The 26780-nt window shown below is 39.8% G+C and overlaps 8 protein-coding genes across 8 annotated transcripts; 3 read left to right on the top strand and 5 right to left on the bottom strand.

Annotated features, from left to right (window-relative positions):
• Positions 1-7884: 7884 nt before the first annotated feature.
• On the bottom strand, positions 7885-8567 carry MELLADRAFT_107008 (uncharacterized protein; the record flags this gene model as incomplete). The annotated part of the gene is made up of 3 exons (XM_007410556.1): positions 7885-8033; positions 8099-8324; positions 8415-8567. The coding sequence occupies 3 exons, from the start codon at positions 8565-8567 to the stop codon at positions 7885-7887; spliced, it is 528 nt and encodes a 175-aa protein (XP_007410618.1).
• A 369-nt stretch (positions 8568-8936) lies between these two features.
• On the top strand, positions 8937-9733 carry MELLADRAFT_63625 (uncharacterized protein; the record flags this gene model as incomplete). The annotated part of the gene is made up of 2 exons (XM_007410709.1): positions 8937-9324; positions 9405-9733. 2 exons carry the CDS (start codon positions 8937-8939, stop codon positions 9731-9733), a joined length of 717 nt encoding a protein of 238 aa, XP_007410771.1.
• A 918-nt stretch (positions 9734-10651) lies between these two features.
• Positions 10652-11390, bottom strand: MELLADRAFT_71995 (uncharacterized protein; the record flags this gene model as incomplete). Its single annotated transcript, XM_007410555.1, has 1 exon — positions 10652-11390. One exon carries the CDS (start codon positions 11295-11297, stop codon positions 10965-10967), a length of 333 nt encoding a protein of 110 aa, XP_007410617.1.
• Positions 11391-11505: 115 nt separating this feature from the next.
• MELLADRAFT_116628 (uncharacterized protein) lies at positions 11506-13290 on the bottom strand (the record flags this gene model as incomplete). Its single annotated transcript, XM_007410554.1, has 5 exons — positions 11506-11815; positions 11917-12329; positions 12493-12609; positions 12733-12876; positions 12957-13290. The coding sequence occupies 5 exons, from the start codon at positions 13107-13109 to the stop codon at positions 11506-11508; spliced, it is 1137 nt and encodes a 378-aa protein (XP_007410616.1).
• Positions 13291-13629: 339 nt separating this feature from the next.
• On the bottom strand, positions 13630-15522 carry MELLADRAFT_52672 (uncharacterized protein; the record flags this gene model as incomplete). The annotated part of the gene is made up of 9 exons (XM_007410553.1): positions 13630-13680; positions 13788-13894; positions 13979-14116; positions 14207-14288; positions 14362-14662; positions 14741-15057; positions 15153-15185; positions 15303-15381; positions 15506-15522. The coding sequence occupies 9 exons, from the start codon at positions 15520-15522 to the stop codon at positions 13630-13632; spliced, it is 1125 nt and encodes a 374-aa protein (XP_007410615.1).
• Positions 15523-18922: 3400 nt separating this feature from the next.
• MELLADRAFT_63623 (uncharacterized protein) lies at positions 18923-21034 on the top strand (the record flags this gene model as incomplete). Its single annotated transcript, XM_007410710.1, has 1 exon — positions 18923-21034. One exon carries the CDS (start codon positions 18923-18925, stop codon positions 21032-21034), a length of 2112 nt encoding a protein of 703 aa, XP_007410772.1.
• A 659-nt stretch (positions 21035-21693) lies between these two features.
• Positions 21694-22471, bottom strand: MELLADRAFT_52671 (uncharacterized protein; the record flags this gene model as incomplete). Its single annotated transcript, XM_007410552.1, has 6 exons — positions 21694-21746; positions 21841-21928; positions 22000-22085; positions 22163-22211; positions 22289-22321; positions 22412-22471. 6 exons carry the CDS (start codon positions 22469-22471, stop codon positions 21694-21696), a joined length of 369 nt encoding a protein of 122 aa, XP_007410614.1.
• A 296-nt stretch (positions 22472-22767) lies between these two features.
• On the top strand, positions 22768-26445 carry MELLADRAFT_77914 (uncharacterized protein; the record flags this gene model as incomplete). Its single annotated transcript, XM_007410711.1, has 3 exons — positions 22768-23021; positions 23088-24495; positions 24558-26445. The coding sequence occupies 3 exons, from the start codon at positions 22768-22770 to the stop codon at positions 25992-25994; spliced, it is 3099 nt and encodes a 1032-aa protein (XP_007410773.1).
• Positions 26446-26780: the final 335 nt, after the last annotated feature.

Genomic DNA, 26780 nt, shown 5'->3' with positions numbered 1-26780 from the left:
CTTATAGTTGTAGATACATTGCCTGTACAGATTTTCCCTCATCCGACAATCCACATAGGAAGACCGGTAATAGATACAAATCCTCACCAGAACTCCCTTGACCCTCGTCGCCGAAAACCCCCAAGTCTGTCCATAACATATTGTCGGATCTATAGACGAGACTCAAGGACTATAGATAGATCACCAAGAAGAAACAAGTAGAATTGACTTAAATCGAAAGAAAACCGAACCTCAAGATTCAGAATACTAGCGAATCTCGACCTCATTAGAAAACCTTATCTAGATCTCAGAAATTCAAAGTTGAAAAGACCCAAGAAACTATTCGAAATCGAAAACCTTATTAACTAATCTGCATACGCTGAAACCGAATCCACCAGAACCTTATCTTACTTACTAAAAACTCTGTCGATCCCGACTGTGATCCCTGGACTAGCAAACACAACCACGTCTCCATCTTACCGTGCTCCTTTAGAGGAGGAGGACTCTGATAGTGAAACTCCGATCCCTTTTCTCGACGCCGATTCTAGCCTTACCGGTAGCGAGATTGATATGTCTGACACCAACATGACCTCTCTCGAAGACATACAACGCAAGCTTGCGGAGCTTTCCACCTCATTGGCTGAAGAACGCCTGATGCGAGGACAAGCTGAAGCCAGATACCAGCAGTCCGAAGCTCGTTTAGCGGCGTTGGAATCCCGAGGCCCATCTGCACCTGCTGCAGCCACTCAACCACCCACTGCGCCACAGCCACCACCAGCTGAACCGGTCCTGAAGGGCCCCAAAGTCTCGACGCCCGATAAATTCAACGGCGCTCGAGGCGAACCCGCAGAGATCTTTGCGAGTCAAGTCCAGCTCTATATGCTGGCACACCCCTACCTCTTCCCCGACGACCGAAGTAAGGTGGTTTTCTCGCTGTCTTACCTCACGGGAGCAGCCAGCAGTTGGGCGCAACCCTTGACAAAGGAGTTATTCGACCCCGCTACCGCCCACCTCGTAACCTTTGAACGCTTCGTTACAAATTTTAAAGCTATGTATTTCGATACTGAGAAGAAATCGAAGGCGGAACGCGCGCTGCGAAACTTATCGCAGAAGACCACCGTGGCCGCGTATACCCATGAATTTAACATTCACGCAACTTCTACTGGCTGGGAAACTCCGACGCTCATTAGTCAATACGAGCAAGGTTTGAAAAAGGAGATTAGAGTGGCAATGGTTATGACGCAAGAGGATTTCACGTCAATTGAACAAATCACTAATTTAGCTATCAAGATAGACAGTAAATTACACGGCGCGACCAACCCAACCTTCCATACGCCAAGCACGAGTGCAGGAATCTCAGACCCCAATGCCATGGATTTATCAGCCGCCTACGTTAGATTGTCCGAAGAGGAACGAGCACGACGTATGCGAGCGGGTTTATGCTTCCGCTGCAATGGCCAGGGTCACATCTCCAGCGCATGTCCCGATCGTAGAGCTAGTAGCACTGGGGAGATGTAGTATTTTTCCCAAATGAAAAATGATTGACCTGAAGGACAAACAAAATTGAAAAAGGTGGAATTCTGAATTCATTTTGTGTGTGCATTAACACTGCATTTTACTGCATTGATGCTGCATTTTTCCGCATTAATGGTGCATTAATGGTGCATTTTTATGCATTAACACAGCATTTTTAATCATTTTGACATTAATTTTAATCATTTTGCATGGTGGAAAAATACTACATCTGCACAGTGTAGGAAAGGGAAGGGTCGAGGTGGTTATCAATCAAAAATAGCTGGATTGGAAATTAAAGTCGCAGAGTTGAGTAATCAGAGGGTGAATCATACCAGTAGTTTAGAAGGAGTAGGACGAGCTGAAACTTCAAAAAATGGAGAAGCTCAGGATTGAAGGTTGTGCCCATCCTGAGCCACCTGGAGAATTTGTCATCAATTAATGTGGGATCTAGTAGAATGAACTTGTGCAATACAAACGACCCATTACCGACCCCATTCATCATTACAAGACTCAAAGACTCGTACAACGGCATACTTGGCATGCCATGGATCAAGAAAAACTCTCACCTGATTGACTGGAGTAAAAGTATGGTACACCCAGCCGAGACTCACGTTGCAACCACTTCATTGGTTTCGTATTGGCCGAAAACACCCTTATCTGGCCACTCGTTGGACCCCATGAGGGACGCTAGGCACAATTACGAGGGGATGTGTGTCAATTCTGACACGTTAGCATCCCCGCAATGTGAGTTCGAGAGTCCAGTTAATCCTAATCACCTTGAAACAGATGACAACCCTCTATCTCCCGATAGTTCCCCCCTTATCACGATTACACCCACCACGAACAACGAAAACCACGAACACATCACGACACAAGACCCGGATACGAGCATTGCGGCCGTAGTGAATACGGCCTCGTCCGTCCCGCCACAGAACCCCGACGATCCCAAGGAGGAGCCTCAGGGGCACGCAAGGAACAGTGACGAGGGGGCTAATGTCTTTTTAGATATATCAACGCCCCCGCAATGTGAGTTTATTACTGATTCCAACCCATGTTCAACCCGAACAGCTGGCAAGCCTGTTTCTCCCTTGAATAACACATCAATCCAGGTCACAGCAGCCAAGACGTCCTGGTCAACCTCAGCACGACTCGCCGCCGATAAAAAGAAACTCGAACCCGTCAAAGCTCTAGAGGAAATTGTCCCGTCTAGGTATCATAGGCACTTACACATGTTTAGGAAGTCCAATGCCCAACGCCTACCCCCGAGACGCTGCTACGACTTTCGTGTCGAACTGATACCAGGAGCTCAACCGCAGGCTAGCAGGATAATTCCATTATCACCAGCCGAGGACGCTGCTTTGGAGGAATTGGTGAATTCAGGCTTAGCCAACGGGACTATCCGTCGAACCACTTCGCCATGGGCTGCCCCTGTGTTATTCACAGGGAAGAAGGACGGCAATCTGCGCCCTTGTTTTGATTACCGTAAGCTCAACGCCCTAACCGTCAAGAACAAATACCCACTACCGTTGACTATGGACTTAGTCAACAGTTTGCTGGATGCCGAAGACTTTACCAAGCTTGATATGCGCAATGCGTACGGTAATCTTCGAGTAGCAGAGGGTGATGAGGATAAACTGGCCTTTATATGCAAACAAGGCCAGTTTGCACCTCTGACTATGCCTTTTGGGCCAACAGGCGCCCCTGGTTATTTCCAATACTTTATTCAAGATATCTTATTGGGACGTATAGGTAAAGACACCGCGGCCTTCTTGGATGACATTATGATTTATACAAAGCCTAAAGTAGATCACGAAGGCGCTGTTGATGGCGTACTTGACGTCCTATCCAAGCATACACTCTGGCTGAAACCCGAAAAATGCGAGTTCTCGAAGAAGGAAATTGAATACCTTGGCCTTATTATCTCTAAGAATAAAATCAGAATGGACCCGACGAAAGTGAAAGCCGTCAAAGAATGGCCAGCACCCCAATCAGTATCTGAACTCCAACGCTTCATTGGATTCGCCAATTTTTACCGACGTTTCATCGACCAATTTTCAAGAACCACAAGACCACTTCATAATCTGACCAAGCTCAACGCGCACTATGTCTGGGATGAAAAATGCGAAAAAGCCTTTGAGAGCCTGAAGACCTCCTTCACCACCGCACCCGTACTGAAGATAGCCGATCCATACAAGCCGTTTACTCTGGAATGTGACTGCTCCGATTTTGCATTAGGAGCAGTGCTATCACAACGCAGCGAGGACGATGGAGAACTCCACCCAGTAGCTTACCTGTCCAGATCACTAGTCCAAGCTGAAAGGAACTACGAGATCTTTGATAAGGAACTACTGGCGATTGTCGCGTCTTTCAAAGAGTGGCGCCACTACCTGGAGGGAAACCCCAACCGCCTAGATGTGATAGTCTACACGGACCATCGTAACCTGGAGTCTTTCATGACAACCAAGCAGCTTACCCGCAGACAGGCTCGATGGGCGGAGACACTGGGCTGTTTCGATTTCGTCATTAAATTCCGACCCGGCAGTAAAGCTACCAAACCAGATGCCTTATCTAGAAGACCGGACCTGGCGCCTACTAACGAGGAAAAATTGACCTTTGGCCAGTTGTTAAGACCCGAAAACATCGGCCCAGACACGTTCCCGGTCGAGCTTGCTAGCGTAGAGGGGTTCTTCGAAGATGAAGTGGTTGCACTCGACAATTCTGAGCACTGGTTTGAGGTGGATGTATTGGGCATCGCTGAAACTGACACTAAGGCACCGGACATTCCTACGGATGATCAAATTATACAACGAATCAGAGACGCAAGCAAAGAGTGTGACAGGATAGGGGAACTGATGAACGCAACCTTGAACCCGATATCAGCCAAGACGAAAGCAGCTTTGAAGCATTACAAAGTACAAGATGGTATCCTCTACAACCAAGGTAGAATAGAGGTACCTGACGTCGACGACATCAAATACTCAATACTAAGAAGCAGACACGACTCATTGCTTGCGGGCCACCCAGGTCGAGCAAAGACTCTCGGATTGGTCAGGAGAAGCTTCATCTGGCCATCTCAGAAAGCGTACGTCAACAGGTACGTGGACGGTTGTGACTCTTGTCTAAGGGTTAAATCAACCACACAGAAACCCTTTGGGACTCTGGAGCCATTACCGATACCGGCTGGCCCGTGGACGGATATCTCATATGACCTTATCACCGGCCTCCCTGCATCAAACGGCTACGACAGCATATTAACCGTGGTGGATAGATTAACGAAAATGAGTCATTTCATTGCTTGTACTGAATCAATGTCGGCTGAAGACCTAGCAGATCTCATGATGAAGAACGTATGGAAGCTTCATGGAACTCCCAAGACGATAATCTCAGATAGGGGTAGTATTTTCATTTCACAGATCACGGAAGAAATTGACAAACGCCTAGGTATACGCCTTCACCCGTCAACCGCTTTCCACCCACGTACAGACGGTCAAAGCGAGATCGTCAATAAAGTAATCGAACAATATTTACGACATTTCGTTAAATATCGACAAGACGATTGGGAAAGTCTACTGCCCACAGCTGAGTTCTCGTATAACAACAAAGACCATGAATCCACGGGCATTTCACCGTTTAAAGCTAACTATGGATTTAACCCATCATTCAACAAAGTACCATCAGCTGAACAGTGTGTGCCAGCAGTAGAGAAGAGGATGCAAACACTCGCCGAAGTGCAATCTGAATTAAATCAATGTTTAGAATTAACTCAAGAGAAGATGAAAGAACAATTTGACAAAAGAGTACAACAAACACCAAGATGGGAAGTAGGAGACCAAGTCTGGTTGAACGGACGAAACATTTCGACAACTAGGCCAAGCCCAAAATTAGAAAATAGATGGCTAGGTCCTTTCTTCATTATCCAAAAGATATCAAATTCTACTTATAAATTGAATCTCCCTCTTTCCATGAAAAGCGTCCATCCTGTATTTCATGTCTCTGTACTCAGGAAACATAACCCGGATACAATACATCAACGAAAACAACCCCCAGTCGAACCAATCATAATACAGGATGAAGAAGAATGGGAAGTCAACGAGATACTAGATTGTAGAAGAAGGTACAACAAGAAGGAATACTTTGTGAGTTGGAAAGGATTTGGCAAGGAAAACAATTCATGGGAACCCGAAATCAACCTCAAGAATAGTCAAGATTTAGTTAATGAGTTTAATTTAAAATATCCCGACGCAACAAATAAGTACAAAAGGAGAAGGCGGAAGAAGTAAGAGGGCTATGCTTTTTCCCACTGGGTTTTTTAACGCAGCCCGTGGAAAGAATGCAGAGCTTGCAAGAGGAAGTTTGGGCATTAAAGGGGGGATAATGTTATGAACTGGTTCTATTTCACTTGAGTGACATATTCACATTACATGTCACAAGCTCGAGAACCATCTTATAGTTGTAGATACATTGCCTGTACAGATTTTCCCTCATCCGACAATCCACATAGGAAGACCGGTAATAGATACAAATCCTCACCAGAACTCCCTTGACCCTCGTCGCCGAAAACCCCCAAGTCTGTCCATAACAGCAGTACAAAAACTTGCAGAAGGATATTTAAATAAGGATATCCTGAAATAAAGGTGAAAGTTATTTACAAGATGTTGGAAAAGAATTAAGAGACCTTTAATGAAGCAGTTAAAGTGATACCTCCGTCTGAAACCAATTAAGCTTTATCTACTAGTCATCAACATCAGAATGAAGAAATTGGAATTAGTACATTGACTTTGGATACTAAAAGAGAAGCTTCAATTGCTAGATCAAGTCGCGATGAATTGGTTTTATTTTCACTTTTATGTTTCTCATTGAAAATGTTTTTTTACAGTCATTGCATCCTGTTTCCTTTTATTTTATTTTATTCTATTTCATTTTAGTTTTCAACTTTTTTTATGATCTTGTCTTAACTTTTACAATTTTTCCTTTCTTTACACTCATTTAAATCACTTTCTATACACTTTCTTTACACTAATTACCTCCCAATACATTTGTTCAGTTTTCATCTCTTAGTTTGTGAAAGAAAAAAAATGCATTACTTTTTAGCCTGCAGCACTGGGAAGCGCTGCGCCAAAAAACTGTGCTTCTTGCCACCGTTTTGTCCCCAAAAAAAATCCCGCCTCCGCTATCACCTCTGAGTTTGGCCGAGCTCAATTTGAGTTATGCTGCTCAAATCACGGTTAGCAGCGCTGGGTAGCGCTGCAAGCCAGACTTGCCTGGTGTGAGCTTTTGGCAGGTTGGACAGCTTTCTTGTAAATTTTGGGTTTTTTGTCAACTTCAGCCGTTCATTACTCTGCAATCATTGCATCAAATACACAGTCAAATACATGAATGTAGGCAGGACCAGCGGGCACACAGGACACTTCTTGGGTCCAAAGACTGTTTATTTGAAGGGTAAGAAGTAATGGCAGGTTGAAAAACTCCCCAGCCAAAAGTTTCTTGCTCACACATTAAATCTTGTGAATAGCCCATAAGTCCCTCTCTTGCAGGATCACTTGCTGAGAGGGACTTTGTTAGGTTAGAAAATTATGAAAAAATTGTGGCAAGTGAGATGGGATGGCTCACTTGAAGAAATATGGTTTTCCATGGTACCCTTTTGTCAGATTGATTTGCGATTAGATTTTTGGTCTGTTGAGTCAATCAGCTATCAAACAGTAGAAAAATGAAGGTGTTTATGGGTAATATGATTTGCACCTACTCAAGAAAGCGGTTGGAATACTCAAATCTTACCAAGAAGTGGGTCAAAATCTGATGTATGATGACCAATACTGACTTGACAAAGGATGACATCTGATTACCAAACATCTTATAGTAGCTCTTCTGACTCAGCTTTTGTATTATTGAATTGGATCTTAGCAGAGTCTCTCACTAGCAACATCAGGTGCAGCTCAATAGTTCGACAAGGAGTGGCTGAGCGCTAGGTAAATAGTGCAATATAGTGATCCACATACTAGGTAACAACATTAGGTGCATCATGATGTGAGACCCAAAGGTGAATCAAAGAGGCATTTTCACTCATTCTGAGGATTGTGTTGGTAAGAATTAAAGGAAATCAAAGTGTTGAGCGCATTGTACATTTCCACTTGACTTCCCATCCCCATTTTTTCATTATCCCACTACTACATGCAATCCAACCCACTCTATTGGAGTGACAGGTTATATAGTGCTCCTAGTGCTATCTCCATCGTCCTCGTGTAATCTGTTATGAGGTTATTCCTTTCGTCTAAGATGATGGACGACCTCAGGGTCTTCAAATGATAAGAGACCCCATAACTTTTTCTGCTCCGATTCTCGAATGCCCATATGCGTAGTGAGGCCACAAGTAAAAGTGATATAGCTTTAATCTTACTTTCTAGTACGTCGTTTATGTAGTAATTCACCATAAAACCCACCAAAGGCTTGAATCATCGATTGGAGTTCTTCGTGATTGACAGATTGATGAGCTTGAGCATGAATCCCATCAATTGTAGGTCTTTGTTCCAATCCACTATGAACTTAATTCTAAAACCTATCAGTATTGGATTTTTATGATTTCTTGAAAAACAAAAGTTAACTCAACTTGATGGTTTTCCTTGTTCAACTAGACATTTAATGATTTCTGAATCACCTTGAAATTCATTAGTCTTAAGATCTGAAAGACGTAATTGACCATGTTTTAGAGATTGAGATTGAATTGAAGGAATTAAGATTTCATGAATCGGTCCAGATTTTAAACATGTTAAAGCAGCTGAAGTTTCAATAAAATGTATAAATCCAAATCCTCGATACCATTCTGTATCTGGATCCTAAGCTTTACAAAAAGAAAAATGTGACATCGATATCTTTGAGAGTCAATTCTAAACAATTTTTTAAAACAATTGATCACATTGGCTTACCTTGGGAAATTTACAGTATGATATCTTTCCGAATCTTGATTCAAAGTGATTTATGGTCCATAGTATACTTTGAGAGGTTAAAGAGATTGATGGACATCGAATGTTGAGGATGAACGGTCGATATCCTAAATGGTTTATTGATTTCGGTAACATTCATTCGTATATTTTTTTGCCTGTTGTGAAAGATCTCCAAATTATACATACAAACTCGAAATCATAAACTCGCAAGACTCGGCCGATGCAGTCCGTCAGGCGGCTATTCGTCTCAGATCCGCTATTCCGGCCCGAAGAGAGGTCGAGAGGGTTCGGGTTTCTGCTTCAAACCCCATGGCGATCGTGAGGATGCCTCAACCAGTCGACGCGACTCAACGCGACCCAACAAGGAAAACTTAACCAAACTAAAACCCACATAGACACTCGAAAACGCTCGGAATACCGATTTTTAACGACCAATGAATCCATGAAAACCGTCTTGAAGTGAATACATCCTCTGAAGATCTACAGTCGAGATAAATTATAACCATGAGCTCAAGAGAATGTCCAGTGGAAGCCTATACGAACTTAATGAACATCATCATGCCATTAATCAATACGGTCTTCGAACCAAATCCAAAAATAATACCTACTATCAAAATAGATGAAACGATTCGAACCAAATTATTTAAATCGATTTTGAATTTTCCAGAACCTGGAATAGCAGCTTTATCAGACGAACTGATTAATAAACCTTACTCTTTAATGAGTTTATTAATCAAAACCAATGATAAATTATTATTTTATGCAATGATCTTACGTGGTATAAGTGTAAGACGATCAAAGATTTCTAAAATAGAGCTTTCTTCTTCACCTATTGGAGATCTTATTAAGAAGGCACTTAGATCTGAGCGAAACAATCAGCGTTTGGAAATCCGTGAGTGACTTTTCTTTCAGTGAGGAAGCCGACAAAGCTTTATGAATTTTAAAGTATTGACATCCAGGTTTGTGTTGTAGCACACGATATTCTTGCACAATTAAACTCCTTTCGATCTGAGCCGATAGTCAGAGTACCACCACGATTAGCTACTTCAAAAAGGAGAGCGTTGATTGAAATTGAAGACAATAAACCTGAGATCGAGAAACCAGTTTCGAAACGTGCAAGATTGGCTCAAATTCAAGATCAGAAAGAGGAATCCAAAAAGATTGAATTAGCAGAAACATCCAAACCTATCAAACCCGAACCATTCCCCAAACCAACGATCCCGAATCATGATCCACCCTTCATCATGAAATTGATGAAGATCCCAAACGAAGCTAATGAAATCAGTATTAAACATTCTTAGAAGTTGGAGCAGATGCTTTTAAAGTAAGGACTTCTTTTTTTACAAACATCATCAATTCTCAGAAACTCAACTTGATCTTCTGATTGTTCACTTTTTGAAAAAACTTAAGTTGGCAAATAAACTTCAACACAGACAAGATGCCTTGAGAGGCGCAGAGAAATATAGACCAGGTAAATCAGGAAACCGTGCAAAGTTTCCAATCTTATCAATCGAAAGAGGTGATCTAAAGATCTCCTCAGAAACAATGGAAAGTAAACTTTATCAAACCGCTAGAGTTAAATACAATTCAGTTGAGATTGCTATGAAAGCTGTGGAGGAATTTCATAATAAGAAATATTTGTGTAAGAGTCTTACAAATGAAAGGGTGGTTTGTGAATTTGAATGATGAAAGAATTGGTTTCTTGATAGATTGGATTGGTGACCTAAGTGAGTTCCTAAACTTTTTTTTCATTAATGTAGCTTTTGAGTATGTTTCACTTTGGCTTGTTTTGTTCTTTGCAATCAAAAACTGGACCAGAAATTCAGAAACTGCGTGTTTTGACAAACCTTGATATACTTTGGGTGTGTTCACTTTAGGGCAAGTTCACTTAAAGAATTTCTGACCAGAAATCACATTCTGTAAATCTTTTAATGCAAAAATGAAACATGCACCACCCAATAGACACTTTAAATTTTGTAGAATGTGATTTCTCACCATAAATTGCTCAAGTGAACACACCCTTAGGAAATGCTGACCAGCACTCTACATTGTGAATGTTCCCTAAAAGGATGTGCAGAAACTGGATTGAAAACTCTGAACATGTAGTCCTTTTTCAGATCAAGAGAACACTGAATTCCAACATAAAAGAATTATTCAATTCATTCATACAAATAAGCAAGTTAAAGGATTTACCTTCTCCCAGGAACGTTCCCACATCAAACAATAACTTGATAAGATTATCCTTTATAAATTCATATCCTCAATCCTAACTAACATCAAAGAAAAAAAACTTCTTCTTAAACTATAGTCCTATTTACAATTCTCTAACATCAAAGAAAAAAATGTTTTGTCAATGAAATTCAATAATAATATTCAAAAACATATAAAAGCTGAACTAAAGAAATTGAAAGATTACAAAACTGATCAATAAAACCAAAAGAGAAACACACACAAACACATTTGATGACTGTCTTCTTTTTACAATACGAAACCCCACCAAAATTCATACCAATCAGTTTTAATGATCTATAATTAAATTTGTTTAAGTTTCTGATTAGATAAACAAGACTTTGAATTAAGATTAGATTTAATCGATCTACTTTTAACTAATTCTTTAAAGTCTTTTAATCCCATCAAATCATCATCATCATCATCATCCTGATCATTTACAAAGATCTCATTAAATTCCATCCAAGTTTCATAGCCTAACGTTCTCAATCGGTTTAAAGAGGTTTGATCGATTTTGAAACATAAGAATTCAATTGATTTTAAATTCAATAAGATCTCATCAATCATTAAATCATGTAGTTTTCTAATTATTAAGATCATCGAAAGTCCAATTACCATACTCATCAGTTTAGACATCAATGTTAATGGGGTTGAGATCGAGTTTAATAAGAATGAGTTTAGTTGATAGATGTAAATCGGGATGGAGATCAAAGTGAACAATAAACCCAAGGTTAATTTGTTTTGTGAGATGCTTTCAGGTTCTTTAGCTAATAGAGAAGAAGAAAACCCAAACCAAAGGTAAACATCAAGATCTAAAACACATAGACACAGGAATTAAATGAATTCAGAAGGACTTACGTTGAAGTCTTGAACCTAAATAAGATCCCAAATACATTGGTAAATGAAAGAAAGCAGGTAAGATAAAAAAAGGTAATTTAAAGACCAAAAAACTCAAGATCAGTTTAGATTGATGAAGGATGAGATGAGTTTCTTCGGATTGGGTTGGAATCGAATTGAATAAAACATGATGATTGGTTTGATAAGTTTGAAGTAAACGATGGTAAGAGATTAATTGAGTTTTCAGTGATTTTAATTTCATCCTCGGTTTTGATGATAATGAATCTTCTTCAGGTATCGAAAAGAGTTTGATTAACCTGAATATCAATCCAAGCATTCATTCATCAGTTAACTCGTATGAACTCAAGTAGAAAAACTCGTATAAAAGAATCCACCCATTTTTTTGCTTGAAACATACCTTTGCATATGATCTCTATAATGTTGCATTGGACCATGACCATCTACCCAAATGAATTCTCTAACCAATTCAGCACACCAAAGAGTTTCCCAATCAGGTGAATTGATCGTCACAGATCTTAATCTAGAATCCACTTCAGTCATCAATTCTTTCACCGATGATTTCGCATCACCTTCATCTTCACTCATGAATTTCGTGATCAATCGTTTGGAAATCTCAATCGGTTCGGCATACTCTAATTGAACTGATGATCTATATCGAGTCTTGGATGTATAATTTAATCCTACAATCACTATCTTCACATCTTTGGGTTCAGAATCTTGAGGTAATGAACTTAATCCTAAGGCAGTTTCTTTCGAACCTGAAAGTTTTGAACCTGTAGATCTTAAGTTCTTGGCATATTCTAATGCCGTCTTTTCGATTTTGATTTTTTTGATTTTTCGTGTTGATGAAAAAGAAATTCGAAAATTAAAATTAGTCAAGAAATCATCAAGAGGTCATTTTTTTTTGCCTATGTGTGTTTTGTTTTGGTGTGTGTTTTTTGTATAAGAACATACACAACTTTCAATAACATACCCATCCGATTCCATCCTTGATTTGCATGATTCTTGGTTCAGTATAACTTGTACCTTCCGGAAAAAGTGCTACTGCTTCACCTAATTTAAGTACATCAAATGTACCTTTAAAGAGTAACTAAATCAAAAGTTAAAATACAAAAGAAGATTTTTCCATCAGAAAGATCGATTTGAGATTCTTGTAAGATGTTAAGAGAATTGAGAAATGAAATTGAAAGTGATCAAAGAAAAAGAAAAAGACCTGATTGTTTTTCGTGGTTCGATCTACTGGAATATTACCTGAATCGATCAAGAGGAATCGAATGATTGGATTTTTAAAAAGTGTATTCTTTGCCCAATAATGTAATTTGATCCCATGAGTGAGTTGAGTTGATAATAAAGCTGGCTAAAGATTTTCGAATTTTCAAAGAATTAGTATTTTTAATCTGTTGAAGAGAGTAGAAGAAAAGAATGAAGCATACATACATCTATGATCATATTCCAATGATTACTTGCTACGATGATAGGATGATCGATTGGAACTTGATGAGAGTTAGTTGAGATGATAGATTGAAAGTAAGCATTTAATGACCAAGTTGATAGTAGTTTGATTAAATCGTGAGTTGGACCGAATGGCATGATGATCTTGAACTGTTTTCTTCCTTTTGTTTTTCTAGTTTTCTATTTGTAAGTGTTCTTTTGATAGTGACTAATAGTGATATAGTGATAGTAATACTTGATAGTTGAAGTGGGTTTTATGTAGTTATAAGTTTCGGAGAAAATCGAATTCAACACAACCACTTGAATTCCATTTTCATTTAACACATTCCAACTTTCACTTTCTCCTAAAATCAAATACTAACATTCACATTCTTCTCCTGAACCATTTCCATTTCATCTGCCAATCTCATCTCTCTATCTACTATCAACACTTAACTCCTATACAACTATCAAATTAGAAAATCAAACTTTTCAAATCCCCATCAGTAACACTCTCCTGAATCCTGATCTATCACCACACTCAAGATTACATTGCTTTGACATCATAAACTAATCTAATACAAATCATACAAAAAAGAAACAACTTGATCTGCTTGCACCAAACTTAATAGTACAACCAATTGCTAATTCAAAAGAAAAAAAAAGGATAGGCAAACATTCAAACCTTTGAATAATCTTCATTAAACAATCTACCAATCAACATTCTTCTCTAAAAGTTTGAACCCCAACCAAATCAAAAAAAAACCAAACCAATCAGTCATCTCATCTTCTTTTATCTTTCAGATCAAACTCAAATCAAATCAAAGGTCTGCTTACGATTTCTTGTGTACCTGCTCCTACCCTATAAAGTTGCGCATCTCTAAAAATCCTTCCGGTAGGATACTCATTGATATATCCATTTCCACCCAACATTTGCATCGCATCTACCCAAACCGAACCGAACCATAATCTCAATCAATTTCAAGAAAAAACACACGCGAGCTTTCATCAACCGCTTTCCTACTCACCTGTGGCTACTTCTAATGCTCGATCTGATGTATAAAGAATCACTCCAGCACAATCTCTTCTACTAACCTTTCCTTGATCACATGCTCTAGCCACTGCATAAACATAAGACCTAGATGCACTAATCTTAGTATACATATCTAAAGTTTCCAAGATTAAAACATAGCTTGATGACCATTAGAATGGATTTCTGGATCAGATGTTCCATAAACGGTAAGAGGTAAGCTTACCTGCTATTTTCCCTTGGATTAATTGGAAAGAACCAATCGGTTTTCCAAATTGACGTCGATCATGTATATAAGGCATAGCCACCTAAACTTCCCCACCCAAAAAAAAAAGAAAATCAATTTCGAGAAACACTCAAAACAAAACCAAGGAAACGAACATCAAAAGCAGATTGCATAAGTCCTAAAGGACCTCCACTTAAAACCAATCTTTCTAAATCTAAACCTGACATTAAAACCTTTAGTCCACCATTGATCTCACCTAAAACGTTTTCTTTTGGGACCCTACAGTCTTCAAAGACTAATTCACATGTATTCGAACCTCTCATGCCTAATTTATCTAACTTTGGTGAGGTGGAAAACCCAGCCATATCAGATTCGATGATGAATGCCGTGATACCTTTGGGGGGATTGGTTTTGGCGTAAACTATTAGTGTTGAGGCGTTGGGTCCATTGGTGATCCTATATATATACCAAAAGAAATGGATCAATGGGTGATTGATGGTTAAAGGTTTGATGGATCAAATCGAACCGACTTACCAAAACTTATTTCCATTCAAAAGATAATGATCATCTTTTTCAATGGCCAAAAGTTTCATCGAAACCACATCTGAACCCGATTCGACTTCACTCATAGCCAATGATCCAATCTTTTGACCAGAGATAAGATCAGGTAAATACTTTTGTTTTTGTGAATCGGTTCCGTTTCGATGGATTTGATTGATACACAGATTCGTATGAGCTCCATATGATAATCCAATCGAACCTGATCCTCTTGAGATCTCTTCCATGGCTATGATATGGTCTAGATATCCTTTATTTAATCCTCCGTATTTCTCGGGTACAGTGATTCCTAACTAATTAGAATCAGACCGTTTAGGTGCATATATCAAGTTTAGTGATTTCAAATCCGGTTTAAAGTTTCAAGATTTGATATCAAGAATGAACTCACTAATCCCATCTCTCCAAATTTCTTCCAAAGTTCCTAAATAAAAAAAAAACATTCTCGAAATTCATTTGATCATCTTAGTTTAGAAAAAAAACTTCAACAATAGATCTTTTTGTTTTGAATCAAGAGACAGAGATATGTATAATCATTTACATTTGGAAAATCGTTTTGTAAATCAGTTTGATGAGCCAATGGAGCGACTTCTGAATCTACAAAACCTTTGATAACTTCTCTAAGCTAAAGATAAGAATCCCCCCAGAAAAAAAACAAAACAAAGAAAAAAAATTAACTTTTTTGTTTTGTTTTGAGTGTTTGAAATGGTTTATAACCCGATCTGGCCCTGGCTGATCACTTACTTCGACTTGTGATTCATTTAAACCTGAGAAATCAACAGATCGGTCATGATAATATCGGATGTGTCTGAAGTTGATGGCTTGGATTGATGGTTTGAATGGGTTGATAGGTTTGATGAAATGGTTTAATAGTTTTATGTTTCTCATCTTTTCTTCGATTCGATTGGATTGGGTTTGATTTTCTGTTTTCTGTTGTTTGATTTCAATTTGCGATTTTCAATTCGGTTTGTTTATGTGGTGGCTTCGGGGTCGGGTATGCTTAGCTATCGCATTCGGATCTCGGTCTTCCCCTGTTTTCATGGGACTTGATCAGGGTGAAACCCGACCCAGGAAAGCGGGTAGTAGCCTACCCGTACTCAGCCTGAATTTAAAAAGGCCCCAGACCCGGTCCTGAACCGAAGTAAATCCGGCATCCAAGAGGCAGCCCGAGCCCGAACCCAATTGCCTTAAGCCCGCAGGATACCAAAGGGGGGTTTGATGCATTTGCCCTCATTTGCCCCCCGCCTCACCCCAAGGTTTCAATGGAAAACCAAAGAGAAATTAAAGAACTGGTTTGGCACTACTTCTTTGAAATACACAAAGAAATGCCCCAGAGACAGTACTCACTCCTTGGTTCTGCAATTCATAAAGTTTGGAAGGATGAATTCTTAGCTTGTGGTAAATCAACAGCATCTTTATAAAAACAGAACCTTGAGCATGTTCATCATCTTGAACTCAGGATCCTGCTGAAAAACTATAATAGGGGGTTTCAAGTTGAATGTTTTGACGTATTTTTATGCTACAAAAACTTGCCCGTTTTGTTGTAAGATATGCGTAAATTTTTTAAAGCAGGACACTTTTTTAGGTGTCCTGAATTAAAAATACCTTGCTTTTACAAAGAATTTTTTTTACAAAAGACTTGTCTGAATGTATTAAAAAATTATGCAAAAAATTGAACTTGAAACCCCCTAATGTCATTTGGAAAGCTAAAAGATCTGGATGCTGGGTAGAATGAGATTTCTGAAAGTAGGTCAGATAATTGGTGATGAGAGTGGATCAGGAAAATGCTAGTACATAAAAGAAACAGAAAAATAATGACTTGGGGCCTTTGTTAAGAGATTGTTGGTAAGGATGAAACAAAAACAAAAGATCAACAAATGCACTGTGTAATCTTGTTTAACATCTTTCAACATCTTTTAGCTTACACAAAGAGAAGATTCAAGGAGCCATATGAGCCCTGTGCTGTAAAAGAAAAGCCCCAGAGAAATATTTGACTCAGGATAAATTTTTTGTCTCTTGGGAAATGAGCAGAATTTGGGAGTTTATAGGAAGAGAGCCTGAAAGTAACCAGGCCATCACTGTTTGAAGGTAAGGAGTCTAAAATGGAATGCTAGAATTTAGATCAGTTATTTGATGGATTCACTGAGGCTAAAGCATGAGCTTCTCTATCTTGGTTTCAGGGTGCTGTCTCATAGAGTTCAAATAAATATTTTGTTCTACTGATCCATTCACCCTTGGTCCTACTTGGTCACCTTAATTCTTCTTCAAGCTTAATAATACAGCAAATCTACCAAGACTAGCTCATATCTGAGCCTTTTAATATGTAGACCTGGTTGATTGAGTCACACATGATATCTCTTTGGTCAGTATCCGTATGGTCAGACACACAAGATGTATCTCATGGATGAGGTAGACTTGTTGCAAGGGTTACCTTCTGACATAACTCCCATCAGTGTAAGAAATGAGGCTACCCAATCATTGACTGATGGTCTGGAATAGATGCTCTGTGAGCCTTGTGTGATGGATGTGACTTTTCAAAAAGGGTTTGGCGGGGGGGGACAAAATGTGTGATAGGTGCAAAAACATGTGATGCAAAAATAAGAAGTGGAAAACTTGAAGACATATATTGTCTACATCCTTCAAGAATTTACTAATCTATCCTTGAAGTTTATATACTTGGAGAGTGCCGGCTATTGCAATATTCACTCAAAAAAAATAACCCAGTCCATTGAGGACAGCTTTACTTAGGCAGATCAATCCACAACAACTTGCCAGCAGCAGCTTTGGTGGCCATCATGTATCATATGGATTTGATCATTTGTAGAAGATAAATTGGTGAGAGATTCCTGTTGTATTTTAGACAGATCTCTGATGTGGTTAAATCTTTGGGTGCTCCTCCCCTCAAAATGGCATTTCCAGGCGCTTCCAGGCGCTCCTGCTCCAGTGGACACTTGCACACCAAATTATGCAATACCCTCAGACTCAGAGAATCCCCAATGTGGCAGGTAAAATAAGCAGTTTTATGTGCTCAATTGGGATGTCTGCCCGCCCTGCCAGTTGCTAAATGTACCCTATCAGTTGGAAAATGTAGATGGTTAAGTGTACAGCTGCCACCCACAACATGCATTGTGGGTAATTTGTGTATAAACAATCCACAGACATGCTGTCCAAAAAGTAATTTGAAAGGTTGGGGAAAAGGAGTTGATGGAAAAGGTGGTCAAAAAATCTGACAAAAGTGACCTTGAGTGTTCTACTTGGGTAGGTAGCTACATGTAGTTACACAAAGGTAGGAAGAACAAGAAGAGACAGGAGCACAACTTGTGATGTCAAGTGGTAGTTGTACAAGAAGATATCTCAACAATGAATGTAAAAAAATGAAAGCTTTATCAGAACATAAGATTGGTATACTGTAGCTGGTGATACAATTCATCATCATATTTAGGTTGAGAACTAGACCAAAGTTTTGTGAGTAAAGACATGGTACAAGTTACAACAGTTGCATGTAATTGGATCTAATTGCATAAAACCAAAAAGGAATATTGAAGAAGTAGATTAAAATATTGGATAGAGATTTTGTTACAACAAGGGACTCCCTACAGATCTACTGGATTGTGTGTGCTCAGACTCCACAAAGCCAGAGGATTTGTATCTTAGTGTATTTCAATACACACCATGTAACTGCTATGGGGAGCTTGTCTTTGCCACTTCCCACATAGATGCAATGATAACAAATTGTGTGCAGACATCAATTTTTAGTTCCTCACTCTTTATGTACATCTTCACGTTGTATTGTGCTGATAACATATCACTCCTACACACACCTCCGGTGACACACACACCAGATATGAAACTGGTAACATTTTTTAGATAATATTTAATTGTTTCAAAATGGAGGATGCTTGATTATCAACATGTTTGACCTCATGATTACAAGATTGAACTGTACTAGCAGATTTAAATTTCAAATGCACACTCAACTCCAAATTCCATCCTCTTTCAAGTAGTAAGAACAACACCATAAATTTCTGAAATCCATCCATATTCATCCCCATGTACAATCAAAAGAAGTCAGGAAGCTCATGGCTATCAACATTCTTTCTGGTGCTTGTTTTGAAATATTTTTTTTCCCAGTCATGTTTAGGACTACAGACAAACCCCAGAATGCTTGATCACAATGAATCTGTCTCATTGCCAAATTATCCTCTAGGGTTTGACTTGAATTATCCCAAAGTAGATTTTACACAGCAAGACATGCATTCAGATACATTCTTTGTAGTCCACAATCCAGGCAAAGAGCTCAAAAACATAGAAGAACCAGCCCATGGTGACCTTGGCCAAAAAATCCATCATGAATCAAAAAGCATCATCCTTCCAACCTTTGCAGCACATCCTCACAATCCAATTGAAGCAATTGATTACATGGGTTATAGTAAGCAATCCACACTAGGTTCTCAAGTTGGTAATCATGCAGAAGTACTGGTCACAGACAACCTTGGGAATAGTATTTATCCTTCATCCCAGCACACCAAGTCTGATTGCCCAATACCAAACCTCTCCAATTATCATATATGCATTGACAATAATAATCCATATATGGATCAAGACAGGAATCCTCTGCAATTATTTGAAAGCCAGCATTCTTTGGGAGAAATAGCTCATAATCTAAAAAGTGTTCAATATTCTGTGGGTCCAGAGATGGAAGCTGAACATGGATATAACTCAAAGAAACGGAAGATATGTGCACTGAATGCTGAGAAGACAAATCATGAAAATGCATCCAAGAAGCTGTCTGCAGAAACAACTTCAGCCTTCACTGATGATAGTGTAAAAAACAGAGGGAAACATTCATATCAATTATGGAGAGATGACAGGACAAGCCAAGGACCATTTTCTGAAAATGATGGTTCAAATTCAATCCTTCAAAATAATTTGAGGGAATTACACAATACACCAAACCATATAAAATCCTTCTGTGAGGCAAGGATTTCATACGGTTCAAGAGACCAATTTTATCTGCTGCAGAAGATTGGAATTATCCAAGTTAACAGGTCTTCAAATCTGTGTTATGAGATATTTGATGCTTTCTATGATATATATGAGAAAATGAAGTTAAGGTTTGGAGAGAATCCTAAAGCAATCAAAGCTGCAGCTTTGGCCGTGAAGAATGCTGGGTATGCAATTGTTATGGTATTCCTTGGAATTTTAAGAGTGTTTGAGGCTGAAATACATGTGAAGGATGATCTTGAGATCCTTCTTACTGATGGTTGGCAGTACATGAAATCATTTTTTGAAACCTGGAAAAATGTTGAGGTTGAAGATCTGGGTTTAGGGAGAGCTACTCAATTTACCTTGCAGCTTTTCTCAGACCCCAAATTCCACCTGAAATACTTGAAGGATATTAAAAGTGATAAGAACATATCATGCTCACTGGTCCATCTGCTTTCTCTTGATTGGGCTGAAAAGACAGGAAGATCAAGAATACCCAAAGGAAAACTATCCCCCTATTCAGAAAGAATCCTGGAGATATACAAAACTGACTCCAATTTGATTGAAGGAGGACTGTATGAGAGGATGGGTATCAGGAATGAAGCCTTCTGGGGACCAGAGCAATTTTCAAGATCAAGATGGCATTTGCATGGGGAAGAAGAAGCATTGTCTCAGAATTTCATTGCCTTGAGTTCCAATGCTGCACAGTTTCATACACCTATTGGAAGAGAGATGTGTAGAGATGTTCACACATTTTTTGAGGAGCTGATTCATGATATAAAGAGTCACTATGATTTGATCAATGGAAATCACACTTCATCTGGTCTTCCACCTCAATCACTGAAGCATCTTGCTCTCATGACCAGGGCTGTCAGTATGGCCGAGTACAAAGTGACTCCTGTGTATATTGGCATGATCAAAATTCTCAATCAAAAACACTTAACAGAGTCACAACTTCAAAAGTTGCTCCTAAATGCATGGAAGTTTCTCAAGGAAGTCTTTTCTCAATGGAGGATGTTAAATCTTCAAAACAAACATCTGAAATGCTCCTACAACTACAAATCCAGTGAAGTGAATCCTGTCATTGGATTTGATGATCCCAATGCTATGTTCTGGAGCCTTGCTGGGTTCAGAAACAAGAATCTTGTTCCAAGACTCTTTATTGTTTATCTTTTGAACTCTTGGAAGAAAGAGATTACTGAAGGTTCACAGGGATATATAGGGTTTCCAGTCCAAGATATACCTTCAGGAAGCATCGTAGATTGGAATTTGAACTGTGGGAAATGACATGTCCACCAAACAAAGGAGAACCTGATTTAACATACATAAAGTTTCAAAGTGGTCTACAAATATTTATAAGAGTGTAAATTTACCTTCATTCAGTAGTTCAGCTGTTTTATGGGTAAACTGTGTAAGCTCCACTTGCACTTTCATAGAACACCCTTGTCTCTTGTTTCAGGGTTTTTTTATTTTCCCATCTCTCTTTCCTCAGGCCATTTGTCTCCTCTCCTATCGCGTAAACCATAAGGCTAAACATTGATGTGTGAATGCAGTACTGCGATAGACCATAATGTATGCAATATGGGAGATCAAAAGTTCTCGGCCCTGACCACTATGACCCATTGCCTGTAAGGGTACAATATAGGGTGGTTTCACAAGCTTGTGCATGTCAAATGTTTTGGTTGGAGATTCCAAATGCTATTTAGGTAAGTTTCACCCGGATCACACTGGGCCGTAGAAGCATCTCTCAGTTACAAAGATCCTGCTCATCACGCATACCAAGATGCGATATTCTGAAATCAAACTTTGAAACCACATTGAAAGTCATCAGCCACCTACAAGTTACACCAGGGTCATTTCAGGTCAAGACGATAGAGAAGATAGATTAAAAGAGAAAAAAAGTACTAGAGACACGTTAAGAGCCTGAGAGTACATAATTGAGACCCCTACTCCCCAAACAACTTTCGAACCCGCTTTAGCACGCTGTCTTTCTCGGGATCTAAGACAGAGCCAAGATGAAAATTCAATTTATAAGTATGTGAGCCTGAGAATAGATGCAGCCCAGATTCATCTCAAGAAAGAGTTAGACTGACCGTATGGGTGATCTTTCGATGGGATTTCCAATAGCGCGGGAAATGCGGCTACATACTTGTCGACTGAAGGCCTGATCTTGTCCGCAATCTATTTTGTTTTCGGAAAAATCACTAAATGAAGATGATAATCTCAAACGATTAAATTGACGAGGAACATACGTGCTGGTTGATCAAAACAATCGCAATGTCATCTCGACCTGTTGTAAATTCATCAAATGTAGCTTGGATAGTCTCGACGGAGGTTTCTAGACTCAGAGAGGATATATTTCTGATCCGATCAGCATGAAGTAATGTCAAGGGTGAAGAGTAATTTGCGCTCAACTTGAATCTACCACCAGGAAATTCTTGCTTCCCTTCTGAGTGATGTGACCCTGACAGATCGTTCATGATTACCACCAAATTCGATCAGTGGTGAAGTGGTCCGGCGAATTGATGAATGTGGGCTCACCGTTCCAGCGAGCAGTAGACCAGTGATAGAGTCCTTTGAGAGGTTTGAGTTGAGATACATGTTAGATTCATTGAGGCGGTGATGTCTTAAGGCCCGAATCAGATGACGTCAGAAAAAGCTAACCTCATCTCCAATGGTGGCTATAAGTGTGCGTTCTTGCCCACCGAGACGAGAGTTAGCCATTGATGTTGAAGTGTAATCGAATGCGGTTTAAATTGGCTGGAGCATCTGACTTGGTGTTCTGGGAATCGGGATCGTGAAGAACATGAGTTTGAATGAGCGGGAGCCAAGGAGACCTGTCATCAGACAGTCCCGCATGTGACATTATTGATGCCCCTTCATAGCGATTTACCTCACTGTCGCCTCGTGCGTGCCCGGTGCAAACTTGCATTTGAAACTCAATGCCAGAACCAGCCTCCTCCAAATAATTTGAAACAAATTCGATCGCATTGTCAACCTCTGCAGCATCACACATCGGAATGGGTAAAAGAAGAAACAACCTGTTGGACGAATCCGACCTTGATTCGAGCTCGAACGATTCTAGCGCTGATGACGACTTTGAAGATGGTGATTTGAAAGCAGCAAATGAATTATTTCGCGATCCTTATCAATCGAAACGAGCAAAGAAAATGAGAAGGGATGGCAAAGAAGATGCACTTTATGGTGTTTTTGGTGATGAAGAAGAAGAAGAGAATTCAAGAAAATCAAAAAAGGTTGACAAACGTTTGCACAAGTGAGCCTCGATTCTCATTTTCGATCACCTTGAATTATTGACTGACTTCATCTGATTGCGCTATAGGACTCCATTATTCGTACCATCCACGTCGAAAGACACCCTCGATCCAGATGTATCAGCTCACGAGTCTTCGATCCAAGGTCCTGGTACTCAAGGGGGCGAATCTGACTCATCTACGAGCTCTGGGGATGAATCTGACCAATCCGACTCTGAAAAACATGATGAGATGGAGAACACTGCCGCCATGGATGAGCAAGACGATCCAGACATGGGCAATCTCAACCGTCCCAAACTTGGTCTTGGGGCAGGCCTGGGTCTAGGCGCGTCAGCGTCCAACAACGACTTTCGCGCTATGTTGAGTTCAGGATCAACGAACCCCGGCTTGAGAAGAGCAGGAATCGGTTCAAAGACCACCGAGTTGGACAATCAAGCCATCAACGATTCCCCGATGAAAGGAAATTCAGAAGCCGAGGACTCCCCATCTTTACCACGGCGATCGTTCCTTGGCGCTTCAGCCTCTGAGTCCATGCAACCCATAGTGCAAAAGAAGCCTCTCTCTCGAGCCGAGCAACAGCATTTTGACAAACTTGCCAGTAGCAAACACTCATCGATGGGTCTCAAGATGTTGGAAAAGATGGGATGGAAGTCTGGAACCGGCTTGGGGGCGAAAGGTGAAGGTATCGTAACGCCATTGGAGAGTAAAGTAAGGCCAAAAGGAATGGGTCTTAGCTACGAAGGATTTGAAGAACGTACGAAGCAGGCCAAAGAGGAAGACCGACGGAGTGGGAAGATTGTTGATGATGACGAAGATCGAAAAGGTAGAAAGGTTGATCGATCCCAAAAAGAAACCAAGGTCGTCCGAGAAGCGTGGAAAGCGAAACCGAAGGCGGAAAAGAAGAAGAATAAAGTAATTCATCGAACTTATGAAGATATTATATCTGAATTAGCCGATGATCCAGAAAATGCAGGCTTGAATTCGGGATTAGGTGAAATTATTGACTTGACAGGTCGTAAACTTCCTAGTTTGAGTACTACATTACTCCATCATTCTAAAGGACCCACCGAAGAGTCAAAAGAACAACGATTACCTGAATTGATGCACAATCTTGCATTGATTTGTGATATGGGCAAAGGAAATCTTATCAATCTGGCTAAGGAGGGAAGTGCAATCAAACAGAAACAAGAACAACTGGCCAAGGATCGAGCCAAATCGGCAGAAATGATGAAGATCAAAGAAGAAAAGCTTAACAATATGAAAAGAATTATCGCCATCTCATCCAAGATCAAGGCTACGTATCTTAACATCCTCAGCATCATCAAACAAGATACTCAGGGTGCAGAAATATGTGGCATGTTGGAACAATTCGATGAATCTTTCAATGAGCTCTTGGAGTTTTTTCAAGATGATAAACGGGTGGAATATGACGATATGAACTTGGATGAGGTCGCAGTCTCTGCTCTCGCTCCAATTGTGAGTTCTCATTGTACCAGAATCATCTTCTTGGACTTTCACTGACTGAATCTTAATCATAGTTACGACGCGTGTGGCAAAATTGGGACGTATTGCAACAGCCCAACCTCTCTGTCGCAGAATTGAAACGCTTTAAAAAATGCTTTCGCCTGGAGAACAATTCGAATAGTTCACACCAAGGAAATGCGGATGACATTACGAGCTCTATGGATTTTTATTATGACAAAGCGACAAGAAACCCCAACGTCAACCGCAAGATGACAGCTTATGAAAGCTTGATTTGGAACGATTGGGTACCTAAGATAAGATCGACTGTCAATTCTTGGGATCCTGTTCAGTGTGAAGATATGATCGAAGTCTTTGTTCGATGGAGACCCCTCCTACCTCAATTTGTTCACGACAATTTCCTCGATCAACTCATTTTACCTAGACTTGTATCTTCTATCGATAGCTGGAGATTTCGAGACCGACACTCGAACTCAGTTTCAACCAATGACGAGGGAGCACCATCGATGGCTTTGCATTTGTTTGTATTTCCGTGGCTGGAACATCTTGGTTCGTATCGTAATGAATTAGTATTACAGGAAGTAAAATTGAAGTTGGCGACATGGATGAAGGCATGGAAATTTACAGCGGCTGAAGATAGTACCAAAGAACAGAATATGCTTCAGGACTTGTTAGTATGGAAACGGGATGTGTTCAAACGCCGAGACTGGGATAAGCTAGTACTTAAAAACTTAGTGCCTAATTTAGCCGGATACTTAAAAGCACACCTGATCATCAATCCCAAACAACAAGACCTCAAAGCTTTTAATACTTTGCTTAGATGGACGACTATTATCACGAATCGTGAAATACTTGATGGATTGTTTTCTGAATTCTTTGTCAAATGGCTTGAAACTTTATGGATTTGGTTAGTGGCAAGGACTGGGAATATGGATCAGATTGGAGCATGGAGCAATTGGTGGAAAGGCGTGTTCCCAGATCATTTGAACAATGAAGTCCCCGCGATCCGAGTCGGGTTTGCTCGAGGAATTGAAATGATGAATCAAGCTCGTTCATTGTCATCACTCGGTCTTGACCTTGAATCGAAACTCGAAAAGCCTGATCTGGTTGCCAGGCCTCTAATTGACCTATCATCTTCTAAGGATAGCCAAGGAAGATCGGGATCAAAGGACAAGTCTAGATCTAAAGTCACCCGACGAGCCGGATTTGAGGAAGTCACTTTCGAATCGATCGTTGAAGAAGAAGCGGCTCTATTAAATTTAATTCTCATTCCGCTTGGTAAATCACTTGAATCTAAGGGAAAGTATCTATATAGAGTTTCAAGAGAATACCAGTCTAATCAGAAACACTCATCAGGTTTAGTGATTTACATGGAAGATGATGTGGTGTTTGTCAAAACTTTATCCCAAGATGGTACTGGAGCTGTTGATTGGGAACCTATGGCAGTAGATGAGATGTTAGCAAAGGCTTCTGCATTAAGCAAAGATGACTGAGTAGTGCCAATTTGGACGGTTTCTCTTGAGTTTCAGGTTCAATTCGACGTGTTTATTCATTTTTTTGCTTGTGATCTACATGAGCTATATATGATGTGGGTCTAGATTTGCAAAAAAATAGTCTGTAGTACTGGATTCTAACTTTTATTTTGCCCCATGAAGGCACATCGAGATACAAGAGCAAAGTAAATAACGAAATAACACTACGTTTCTTAGGTAGAAATATCAGTATGTGAAAGATTGTATGAAGTTATCAGTGAGTCGCTTGTTGACAGTGTCACATGACTTTTTAATTGTTGGTTTTGGGTGTGGCAGATGATGGAGATTGTTTTAACAGTTACATGTGTCAAATCTCTCAAGATTTTAGTTGTGGTTGTTTGGAAACTGCTGCTTCTTGAATAGCAGATTGCAAAGTGATGTGTAATAAAAGTTTATCAAGGGCTGTTCACTTTGCCCCTTTTACTTTGCCCCGTTTGGTTGTTATTATTTTACCGTGGTATTTGCACAATTGCAGTAAAAATGACAAATTTGGGTGTTTGGTAGCCCAAATTTAAATGCAAAAGTGAACACACCCTTAAGCACATTCTGATCAGAAATGCACATTCTGTAAATATTGAAATGAAAACATGGACCTCACTCCACCAAACTGACATTTTAAATTAAATATGGGGCTTCAGGAGTATCAGCAAGAGTGCTGGATCAACTTGCCATGATCATAGCTAGTTCAAAGCTCTATTTTAGTGATACACACTGGGCAAATTGAGGTCATGTAGTGAATACAAGTTG

Source organism: Melampsora larici-populina (genome assembly GCF_000204055.1).
Source record: "Melampsora larici-populina 98AG31 unplaced genomic scaffold MELLAscaffold_21, whole genome shotgun sequence".
Taxonomy (NCBI): Eukaryota; Fungi; Basidiomycota; class Pucciniomycetes; order Pucciniales; family Melampsoraceae; genus Melampsora; species Melampsora laricis-populina.
The sequence above is the reverse complement of the archived record's forward strand: the minus strand, read 5'-3'. Positions and strand labels throughout refer to the sequence as shown.